Source organism: Lithobates pipiens, unplaced genomic scaffold (genome assembly GCF_037356315.1).
Source record: "Lithobates pipiens isolate NorthernLeopardFrog02 unplaced genomic scaffold, aLitPip1_a1.2 Scaffold_13, whole genome shotgun sequence".
NCBI classification, from domain to species: Eukaryota; Metazoa; Chordata; class Amphibia; order Anura; family Ranidae; genus Lithobates; species Lithobates pipiens.
In genome coordinates, this window is record NW_027507718.1 from 386463339 (window position 1) to 386475976 (window position 12638).

General features: G+C 41.2%; 1 protein-coding gene across 1 annotated transcript in view; it reads right to left on the reverse strand.

Moving 5' to 3' along the window:
• Positions 1-5893: 5893 nt before the first annotated feature.
• Positions 5894-12638, reverse strand: part of LOC143975192 (caspase-3-like) — a 58115-nt gene continuing 51370 nt past the window's right edge. Inside the window, exons 6-7 of the mRNA XM_077477300.1 lie at positions 11232-11352; positions 5894-6885 (exon numbers count right to left, since the gene is read on the reverse strand). Of these exons, the coding sequence (XP_077333426.1) occupies positions 6659-6885; positions 11232-11352 (348 nt within the window). The 3' untranslated portion in view covers positions 5894-6658. The remainder of the gene's footprint in view (positions 6886-11231; positions 11353-12638) is intronic.

Below are 12638 nucleotides of genomic sequence, written 5' to 3' on the forward strand. Positions count from 1 at the left end.
TACAGCCAATATAACCATCTTAACCCAAGGCTGTATACATATGGCCTAAGGTCAGGAAGTAGTTGAATGCAGTAGCTAACAGATTCCAACTTTTCAAAGTCCTATGTAACAGCCGGCTTGTTTGTATAAAACAAATATCGTTTCCTTAAAAGAGTCAAAATTATGCATATCATAAGACAGGTTTTTGACCTAGTGAGCTACAAGCACTTAGAAAGAAGGATAATGGTTTGGATATGTCATAAATTACTAAAAAATAACTTTTTCTTAAAATGGAATGGTAACCTGGAAAAAAAAACCTGTTGGAATGAAGTTTTTTTTTTGTTAGAAGAAATGTGCATCTCTTCTGCCAAAAACTCCTTTCCCTTTTTTTTGCTAACAGTTTTCTTTTCCTAGCATTGATAGCAATACGTGCGCAGTAAATTGTTAATTCTTAGCATCTGTCAAATGTTGAAAGTGAGGCCTCATGCCAGGATGATGCCACTCCACTGCACACATATATAAATGCATCATTGGTCATCTTATGACTGGAGAGATGGTGCTAGCAGTGAGGGAAGCTTCTGTAAATTTGCTACCAACAGCTGTGAAGTGGCATGGTAAAGCATACAGCAATTTTCTATTATGTGCAAGTATACTGTGCACTGTGCAGGGTAAAGTATTTAGTGTAGAAGCACAGCCATTCAGGTTTATGGGAAGCTACCTGTGCAGGCAGGAACAGCACTGAATGTAAACAGTGGAAAAAGGCCACCTTAAAGTCATTCTACTCTCTACACCCCTTCAAAACAGCAGATCATGTTAAAAATCTTCCCTTATCTGTCAATGGCAGAGAGGGAAGATCTTGCGAGCAGATTGAAGGAAAGGAACACACCCCCACCACAAATTTATCTCATGTGTCCTGGAAAACTTCTCAGAAGTGACTCATGCTGATACTAGAGGAAGATAGCAGCAGAGAGAAACCACACTTGGAGCTTTGGAGATAGACAAGTAAAAACACTAAAAGGCACATGTGCTTTGTTCAGATTCCATAATGGAGGTTTACAACCACTCTAAAGCCTCATACACACGATAGGACTTTGTACAAACTTTCCCTTGGATATTTGTACAAAGGGCGTCGGCCCTGAACTTGTATTGCATACACACAGCAGGACTTTTTCAGCCAACTTTCACCAAATCACTTGTTTTTTCTGCTCTTTACCGCCACCTTTGGTCAACTTCTGTATTGTTGTCTGATCTTTTGCATTGGTTCTGAGTATGCCTGTTTGTACTTTGTACAAAAGTCCTATGGTTTTCTGTACACACGATCAGACTTTGCTCCATCAGACTTTTGTTGCCAGAAAGTTTGTCTGTTCGCACAGCCAACAAAAGTCCGATGAAAACCAAAAAAGTTTCTCCGATGGAGCGTACACACGGTCGGATGTTGCTCCAAAACAGCTAATTTGCATGTTTGTTGTCAAAAAGTCTGATCGTGTGTATGGGCCTTAACAGAAAGGAAAGCGGATGGATTGATGAGTTCTAGCTTAGAAAGGGACACATTTTATAAAAAAACATTTAACTGAAGTTTTACTTAAAGAGGAGGGCCGGTTATACAAAAAAAAAAAAAAAAGTCAGCAGCTGCAAACACTGCAGCTGCTGACTTAATCAACACACTCACCTGTCCAGGGTGCCCGCGATGTCGGCCGCCCGAGGCCGACCCGTCCCTCGGCTCTCGGGTCCCGGTGCTGCCATTCCTTGTAAGGGAAACAGGCAGTGGAGTCTTACGGCTTCACTGCCCGTTTCCTACTGCGCATGCGCGAGCCCCGCAGCTACTGCGCATGCGCGAGTCCCGCAGCGCTTTCTGAATGGGACGCGCTGTGTTCTGGAACACACAGCGCGACTCATTACCCAGAAGACGCCGCGACGAAGACAGAAGACAGAAGATCTCCGCGGAGGAGGAAGAGGAAGATTAGGAGAAAGTGCCTAGCAACAGGCATTTCTGGTAAGTAAAAAAAAATTATTTTTTTCATTTTTTTTTTTTTCTATTTTTTTGTAATTTTTAATATTTTTTTTGTTTTCAGGGTGGCCCTCCACTTTAAAAAGCAAAAAATGTATAAAAAAAAAAAACAAACAAAAAACTTTACTATGTGATTGTAAAACCTTTCTACTTTTAACCACTTCCCACCCGGCCAATGCATATATACGGCCGGGTGGGAGCCGTCTACTCCTGATAGGACGTTCAGGAACGTCATTCAGGAGTAGCGGGATCGCCCGCGCAGCGGCGCGATCCCGATGTGCTCGTGTCACCCGGACACGGCACATCTCAGATCGGCAGGAGGGCTCTGTGATTGGCCCTCCTGATCACATGACGGCCGTGTCCAATCACGGCCGTCATGTGATGTAAACAAACAGCCGGTTGCTAGGCAATCGGCTCTCCTCTCCTCACACGGAAGTCACCGCTGAGGAGAGGAGAGCAGAACGCTGCAGCCGGCTGATGATCAGTGAGTATGGGCTGCTTTTTACAGCTTTTTACTCACTGATCATCAGTGTAGTGTAAACACACAACACACCACACAGTACAAACACAGTCCCCACATATGTCCCCAAAACACACATGTCCCCAAAACATACATGTCCCCAAATAATAAAAACACATGTCCCTAATAATAAAAACATGTCCCCCACATATGTCCCACTAAAATCACATGTCCCAATGATTATCTGCACACATATGTACGTGATCACCTGCACACATATGTACATGATCATTTGCGTACATATGTCCGTGATCACACAAACCAATTATTATACACTTAACGGAATTTTTTTTTACCAAAAACATGTAGCAGAATACATTTTGGCTTAAATTTATGACAAAATTTGATTTTATTGGATTTCTTTTCAAATAGAAAAAAGAAAATATTGTTTTTTTTCCAAATTTCCGCTATTTTTGCGCTTATATCGCAAAAAAAAAAAAAAAACGGAGTCGTGAATAAATAACACCAAAATAAAGCTCTATTTGTGCGAACAAAATAACAATTTCATTTGGGTACAGTGTAGCATGACCGCGCAATTGTCACTGAAAGCGCTAGAGCGCTGAAAGCTGAAAATTGGGCTGGGAAGGAAGGGGCGAAAGTGCCCTGTATTGTAGTGGTTAATCAACACGTGCATCTCTTATATACCTGGTAGTCTTGCCAGTAAAATGGTTTGCTCCTCCTACAAAAGAGTTATAAATATGCAAAGTGCCACCCTTTTCTCTATGCCTAAAGAAGGGGCAAGTCATTTCCATATCTGCTATGTTATAACAGGCCAGGGGCATTCCAGAGCTCGCTTCTGCCCACCTATATAGGCTGCCATGCACAATAAAAAAAATAAAAAAAAATAAAAAAAAAAATAAATAAATAAAAAAAAGCAGTCATGTAACCACAGCAAACAAACAGAAAAAAAATAAAAAAAAAATAAAAAAGTGTTTTGGCCAAGACACAGGTAATAAAAGTGGTTATAAAGGTAAAGAAACATTACAGCCAGCATCTCTATCCTACAATGTGTAAATGTTTTGATAAAAGGATGCCTGTAAATACCTTATCGCTGATCTTTCATGGCCGATCATGTGACCTCCAACTGCTCTCCTCCTTTGATCAGAAAAGCTACAGCGGGAGGGGCCAAGACCCCCCCTCTAACATCAGCTGGAAGGTCACGTGACCAATGTGCTCTCTGCTCTGCCCCTGTAGTTCTTAGATGGGGGAGGAGAGTGACCAGAGGTTATGTGACTGGCCATAAAATATGCAAGATAATATTTTTATTAAAAATCTTTAAATACCTTAACACAATGTAGGATAGATTGATAGAACAGAGGGGCTTGGCAGTAATATTTCTGTACTTTTACTGCCAACTACTAAGGGGGGCAGGAGGGGGGGGGGGGGGGGGCGGTGTATGGTGTGGAGACGGCTCACACACACAGAACTGACAGGCAGGCAGGGAGGGAGGAGAGAGTAAAGCAGCATGATGACAGAGGCACACATAAACTGACCACGATGACCCTGGACCAGCAGCCATGATTACCGTGGGCCAGCACACAGAAAAGGAAAAAGAAACCGGCAGGATAAACCATTTTTTTTTACAGCTTAGAAAGGGGCAGATTATACAGCACAAGCACTGTGCTGTATAATCTGCCCCTTTCTAATCTGTAAAAAAAGCGCACTGTGCTGTTTAATCTGCTGTAGAGGAACAGGATCGCTCTCTTTTTTTTTGGATTACAACCACTTTAATATCAGCGCTAATTGAGAGCTCAATCACAGTTTTCCCAGCACTAAAATAAACGCAGTGTTCATTAATCATGACAACTGTTTCTAGGATTCTGTTATTGCCTTTTTGTATAATGCATCATTCTGCTGAATGTATGCTTGTATTTAGATTGAATGGAGGTTTGGTATTTCTTACTGCCCAATACATTCCAAAACCATTATGTCTAAATTTTTAACCACTTCGCATCCAGGCCAATTCTGACATTTCTCTTCTACATGTAAAATTCATAATTTTTTGGCTAGAAAATTACATAGAACACCCAAACATTATATATTTTTTTTTAGCAAAGACCCTAGAGAATACAATGGCGGTTGTTGCAACTTTTTATCTCGCACGGTATTTGCGCAGCAATTTTTCGAACATGTTTTTTTCAGAAAAACAAAACAAAACAGTTTCATGCTTAAAAAAAAAAAAACAGTAATAAAAGGTAGCCCAATTTTTTTGCATAATGTGATAATGTCACGCTTCAAAATTGCACATGCTCGTGGAATGGCGGCAAACTTTGTTATTTAAAAATCCCCATAGGCGACGCTTTCAAATTTTTTACTGGTTACATGTTTTGCGTTATAGAGGAGGTCTAGGGCTAGGGCTATAATTATTGGTCTCGCTCTAAAGTTTGCGGCGATACCTCATATGTGTGGTTTGCAGACCGTTTTCATATGTGGGCGGGACTTGCTTCTGCGTACGAGCTCATGGGGACAGGGGCACTTTAATTTTTTTTTATTGTTAATTTTACTTTGAATGTTTTTAGTTTGACACTTAAAAAAAAAAGAAAAAAAAATTGATTACTTTTATTCCTATTACAAGGAATGTAAACATCCCTTGTAATAGGAATATGGCATGATCGGACCCATTTACAGTGAGATATGGGGTCAATAAGACCCCACATCTCACCTCTAGGCTGGGAAGCCTAAAATAAAAAATAAAATAAAAATAAACTGATCACAGCTTCCCAATGTTTTGAATGCAGAGGCCGGGCGTGACGTCATAACATCGCACCCAGCCTCTGAACGATCATAGAGACTCCGGGGACCATCTGGTCCGCCGGAAATCTCTATGATACCACTAGGGGGCCAGCGGATCTTGTGACCGACTCACCGATGGAAGCGGGGAGTCGGTAGAAGCACCGGAGGGCGGCGGGAGGGGGTGTCCCACCGCCCATAAGAACTATCAAGCGGCAGAACAGCCGCTATGATCGTTCTTATGGTGCAGGGAATCGCCGGCTGAAATGCCGATATCTGAATGATGTCTGTAGCCTCAGGCATCATTCATATATAACCCTGGAAAGTCGAGGCCGTCCCAGGACGTCCTCCCGGCGCGAAGTAGGTAATCACACCGAATTGCAGGACTTAAGATTCCTTTCAGTGACAACTATTGATGACTTCCCCTACCATTCAATTGCCACATAGGCACCCTAATATTTAAAGAATATGCATTTATATAATTTGTCATTGTATAAATCAATGCACCCCCCTTTTACCTGGAGCATACTGTCCCCTTTCCCCTTCATCTACTGGAATTTTACACCAGACTCTTGCTTCTTGTATTGCACCTCTAAAAAAAACCAAGTAGTATTTTTTTTTTTTTTTTTAGAGAATATTAGTGTAATTACAAAATGTACGATACAACCAATTTACTAATAACTTCATTCCACTTGAGCATAATATACACCACATAACAAATACAAATCCTACTAGAAGTATTTTTCTTTTTACATTTTTAGCATTTCAAGTAGCTGGTATACCAAGGCTTTTTAGATATGTCTTCAACTGTTGAGTATGAATAGATGGTTAAATTTACATTCCCTGATTCCACAAAGCCTTCTGGCTTTAGAAAATTTAACAACAAGGCTAAATTGTAGACAATACATTAACCTACAATAAACCTAATGAAGTATTTTTTATTCCAAACACGTGACAAAACATGCTATCCAAGTCGCATGCAAACTTAGGATTTAAAAAACAAGATCACAAGCAGTCTTATACAGTGTCACTGTCTGCCCTAGCTGAAATAAGAACCTGCACTAACAGAAATTATAAATCTACTGGGCTTATATATATATATATATATATATATATATATATATATATATAAACTGGAGCAAAAAGAAAGGGCACTGTTGAGACAACCAATCAGATTCTAGCTACCTTTATTCTGTTCCTGTTATTCTATATTAGCCCCTCAATAAACCTAAAGCTGCATTCAGTTTTCGTCTTCCTTTCTCAACCAGTCTGCTAAAATTTATCAGACCTGGTTACAGAAGCAGGGTCAATGCACAACAGTCTGTGTGTGACCTTCCTGTTCATGCTTCCCCTGTACGGAATGAAGGAGTGAATTGTATACCAGGTACTGTATCATTCAAGTGGCAGCAGGTTCCTCTTTCTTATGGAAAATAGAATGCTTTTGTGAGCATGGACACAACACATGGGATCTGTTTCTTTGCGTGAAAGTCTATTTGATTTGAACAGGATTCAAATTCCAAGGCCACCATGTGATTTACGCATGTGAGAATCTGGATAAGTTCAAGTTGTCGGCGATGCAATTTTAGCATTTCACAAAGAGACTGGATGAACCAGGAGCCATTTACAGTGTTTCTCCAAGAGTAGTACCCTAGAAAGAAGAATAAACAGGGCTTATTCCCAGCAGTTGACTGTAATCATAATCCATATAGTTACTAAATTTTAAAATCTTACAAATATTCTCCACTTGCCCAATACCAGCTAGGCAATAGATAGTGAAATTAATTAAGAGGGTCAAAGACACCCTTTAGAATTCCATCACAAGATACCCCATTCTTACTGCATGGTCAGCCCCTTGGTAGCTAGGACACTGTCTGTACAATTAATGGCATCATAGCAACAGATTACTTATCCCTGGACCTATTCAGCTGCCAGTTGAGAGATTCCCAGACCAACAGCTAAAAGTAAACAAAGAGGTGGGGATGATGGCGAGTTATGGCTTCAGAGGTGCAGCAGACATAAGGGTGAGCAGAGCACTCAGGAGCGGATACATTTTGTAGGCTGGGTAGGTGCTGGAGGCAGAGTGGCGAGTGTAATGAGGTGCACAGTGAAGGTGCTGGATGTACATTGGTGCCGAGTACCTGTAGGGCACTGACACTGCAGCCAATGAAAGCTCAGGCTCATTGCAGGGGGTGCACAGTGGTGAAAGCAGTAGATAAGGGGGGTGAAGTGTGCTCCGTTTGGTAACACTGTGTGTATGTAGGGTGCTGCTGTTGACATCATTGTCCAAATATAGCCACTGTCATATCTGGGTAGTGACATCAACCAGCATCCCTGCCCTTGTGGTTTCATTTTGCCGTTAGCCAGGGAGTCTCAGTCGGCAGCTGATTGGGGCTGTGGATGAGTCATTGGTTGCTAGTCAGTGGATGCTGGGGTCTTAGCAACCATGAACCCTGTGTATGAAGTGGTCACATTAATGAGAGCTCCCAGCACATATGTCCAGCTCTAGGAACTGTAATCTACCTACAGTGGAAATAGAAAAGAATCACCCTCCCCCACTTTAAAATAATCACATTTTGTTGCTTTGCAGCCTGAAATTAAAGACAGACACAGCTTTTGTTTTATCCAACTGTATTTACCAGAATAACTGATAACAAGTAAGTTAAAGATAGAACACCAAAATGTCTCCAAAAAAAAAAAATCAAGAACAGAAATCAATGAGTTTGAAAAAGAATCACTCCTTATGTCAGTATTTTGTTGGACCCTTTTTTGCTGTAATTCCAGCCTTTAGTCTGTTGGGATATGTCTCTGCTAACTTTGCAAATCTATACTTTGCAATATTTGCCCACTCCTCTTTTCAGAACCACTCAAGTTCAGTTAAATTTGATGGTGACCGTTTGTGGACTGCAGTCTTCACATCAATACAAAAGATTTTCAATGTGGTTTAAAGAGGAAGTAAACTCAAATGCTCCTTCTTAATAATTCCAGTCTGATAAAGCTTTCCATAACATTCTGCATTCTTTCCCCCCTAAGGATTTCTTTTTTTCCCCCAGTTGATTTGTAATTTTTACTTCCTGGTTGCAGCCGGCGCCATGTTAGCTACTGTCTTCTTAGTCCAACAAGCAGTTTGCTTCTGCCCTTTCTGTTTTTCTATTTGTCCCTGCTGTAACCCCACATATGCTCAGTAAAGTTATAACCAAGCCTCATTTTCATTCCCAATTGGTATAGCAATAATATCCCACAAATTGAAGCATAGAGACGGGAGCAAGCTTTGCAACACATTTATTGATTGTTTAATATGTTTTTGACACAATCTATATGACGAAGCTGATCTCCTTGCTCCTGTGTGCCATGCAAAGTAGTTGCAAACTTGTGAATAGCACTGTAATCGCACGGGTTCTCAGACCCATGCTGCAGAGAAAAGATGCATATAAATTAATGGACTGACAGCACTAGGAGGATGTCGTGAATTGGCAGAAATATGTGCATGCGCCGGCAATGTCATGAAAATGAAGAAGGCAGATTACAAGCAAAATGGAGTAGGTTAGAATTGATTCATACACCACAATTTGTACAGTGCTTTACAACCACGTATGTCTGGGCTCCGACAAGCCATGTAAGGATATTCACTTTGTTTCTCCAACTACTGTGTGGTAATTTTTGCTGTGTGCTTTGGGTCATTGTCATGTTGCAAGCTAAACCTTCCCATTGACAACTTTCTGGCAGAGGGCAGCAGATTTTCCTCAAGAATTTGTTGGAATTGTGTCCCATCCATGTTTTTCCTTCTTTTCTGACAAGTGCAACAGTCTCTGCTGCAGAGAAACACCCCATAACAGGATATAACCACCTCCATGCTTTACTGTAGGAATGGAGTTATTTGATCATAACAGCTTTTTCCCATGTGACCTCAGAATCTTCAAGGTGCATTTAAGGTGGTCAGAGGAGACTAGAATTTAATTTAATTTAATTATTTGGCCTCAACACCAAACCAAACCATACGTCTGGTGGAAATCCAATAGAGCTTGCCATCTAAATACTGTAACACCATTTGATTCCATCATTACAGTAAATCACTGAGGTGGTAGTCTCCTGTTATGGGGGTGTTTCTCTGCAGCAGGGATTGGAGAATTTGTCAAGAAGGTTTGGAAAGAAGGTTTAACCCTTTCATGACTAGGCCTATTTTTGGCATTTGGTGTTTACAAGTTAAAATCCATATTTTTTGCTAGAAAATTACTTGGAACCCCCAAACATTATATATATTTTTTTTTAGCAGAGACTCTGAGAATAAAACAGCGATTGTTGTAATATTTTATGTCACACGGTATTTGCGCAGCAGTGTTTTAACCACAACTTTTTGGGAAAAGGGACACTTTCATGAATTAAAAAAAACGAAACAGTAAAATTAGCCCAACTTTTTGCATAATGTGAAAGATAAGGTTACGCTGAGTAAATAGATACCAAAAATGTCACACTTTATAATTGCACGCACTCGTGGAATGGCGACAAACTACGGTACCTAAAAATCTCAATAGGCCACGCTTTAAAAAAAATTCCCGGTTGCCAGGTTAGAGTTACAGAGGAGGTCTAGTGCTAGAATTATTGCTCTTGCTCTGACAATCGTGGCGATACCTCACGTGTGATTTGAACACCGTTTACATATGCGGGCGCGGCTTCCGTATGCATTTTATTTGCTTCGCAAGCTCGCGGGGACGGCGGGCTCTTTAAATTTTTTATTTTTTTTTTATTAATAAATTGTTTTTAAAAAAAATTAACATTTTTGATCACTTTTATTGCTGTCACAAGGAATGTAAACATCCCTTGTGACAGTAATAGGTGGTGACAGGTACTCTTTATGGAGGGATCGAGGGTCTAAAAGACCCCCCATCCCTCCTTTACACTTCAATGTATTCAGATCACCAAAAACTGCGATTCTGAAAACTGTATATATTTTTTTTAAAACCGGCATTATTGGCAGCCGAGTAAACGGGAAGTGACGTCATGACGTCGCTTCCGTGTTTACTATTAGGAGACTGGAATGAAGCCGCTTACGGCTTCATTCCAGTCCCTCGCTAGCTGCTGGAAGCGGCGGATGTGAGATCGGTGCTCCCGACTGAAAGGGAGCACCAGTAAGAGCGGCGGGAGGCGGTGGGGGAACGTCCCCTCCCACTCCTCCAGCATAACAGCCGAGCGGCTTTTAGCTGCATCGGTTGTTATGGCTGGATAGCCGATCGCCTGATGTGAAAAACGGTACCGGGATGATGCCTGCAGGTGCGGGCATCATACCAGTATAACCCCGGGAAGCTGAGTACGCACATCTGCGTACGCTCAGCGGGAAGGGGTTAACTTCCAACAAGACAATGGCAAAGCACACAGCAAAAATGACCACACAGTGTTTGAAGGAGAGAAAAAAATAAAGTATAATGTCCTTGCATGGCTTAGTCAGAAACCAGACAAACCCCATTGAAAATCTGTGAAATGATTTGAAGACTGCAGTTCACCCACAGTCACTATAAACTTGAACTGAAGTTGAGCAGTTCTGCAAAGAGGAGTGGGCAAATATTGCAAAGGCTGTAATTAAAGCAAAAAGTGGTCCAACAAAATACCCATATAAAGAGGGTTGTCCTTTTTCCAATTCAGCGATTCTGTTTTTGATTTGACATGTTGGTGTTCTTTCAGTTGGATGTTATCAGTTGCACTGATAAATACAGCTGGATAAAAACAAAATCTGCGTCTTCATTTCAGGCTGCAAAGCAACAGATTGTGATCATTTTAAAGAGGGCGATTATTTTCTTTACCCACTGTATCCATAGTTTTCAGGAGGAGGATGTCCAACTTGATTCTAGATATGAACAGCTTAGTAAAACAGAGATGTTGTTCTAAAATGTGTCCTCGTTGGGAAGCAATACATGATATGCATAAACAGTACTTTCTTTAAAGATGCTCCTTATTTAAAATTGTGACCTCCCTTTAAACATACTGTAGGTTTTCATAGCATACCAGGGACTGTAGAATAGGCGTATAGGAAATCTGCTTCAACTGGGATCCTGTGCGCTTCTTCTTGTGATCCACTTCCACTGTCTGTCTCCACTCCAGAGTCAAGCTCTGTTCCCCTGCAAGCCTTTAGGAAAAACAAAAAAGACCCATTACTTAGGAATTAAAAATTATATAAATTTGTAACATTCTAAAATATGTAAAGTTTTTGTTACCCTCTGTCGAAATAAATATGGCCTCTTTATTACTTTGTTGTAAAAAAAATAGGAATTTCGAACCTACCTGTAAATTTTGTTATCTTGGAGTACAGTAGAGAACCTGTATATAGACCATGGGTTATGCACACACACCACTCAACCCTCAGAGCTACTAACCGTTTAGAAGTATCACCTACTATGATACCATCCAGTACCACCAGTTGGTTCTCATATCTGTTTTCTGAGGTTTGAATATATTTATCTTTTATGGTCAGAAAACTGGAGTTAGTACTTACCGGTAACTCCTTTTCCGGTGGTCTTCCAGGACAGCCCTTGAGAGATGGAGCTCCTCCCATCGACACAGGAAACACATTGCCACAGTTCAAAAGGCGGTCCCTCAGGTCCCTGGTCAGTCATTCACCAAGAACCGAAGGATGGAACTGAAAAACATATAAACCATAACAGGTAATAACATTAGTACATCACTATAATCAAATAAAGGGTGGGATCGTGCTGTCCTGGAAGACCACCGGAAAAGGAGTTACCGGTAAGTACTAACTCCAGTTTTCCCAAGTGTTCTTCCAGGACAGCCCTTGAGAGGATCCCCAAGTACTTACCAGATTAGGGGGGGACCACGGCCTGGAGGACTTTCCTCCCAAAGGCCTGATCCTGACTAGACATTAAGTCCAGTCGGTAATGCCTTGTAAAGGTGGAAAAGCTTGACCATGTGGCTGCTTTACATACCTGCTCCGGGGTGGCACCAGCTCTTTCTGCCCAGGATGCAGACAACGCTCTTGTGGAGTGAGCTTTAACACCCTCAGGAGGATCTCTATTCAAGGCCTTATACCCCTCTGCTATAGCTAGCCTAATCCATCTAGCTATGGTTACTTTTGAAGCTTTCTGTCCCCTACGCTGTCCGGAAAAAAGGACAAAAAGGGAGTCTGAGATTCTGAATGGATTTGTTACTTTAAGGTATTCTAGAATACACCTCCTCACATCCAATAAATGAAAACATTCCTCTTTCTCATTTGCTGCATTTTGACAAAATGAAGGGAGGACAATATCTTGGGACCTATGGAAGCTAGATGCTACCTTTGGTAAGAACCCAGGGTCTGTCTTTAGTATGACTCTGTCTTCTAGGATCTGTAGAAAAGGTTCCCTGATGGAAAGGGCTTGGATTTCACTGACCCTACGGGCTGAAGTGATTGCCACCAGG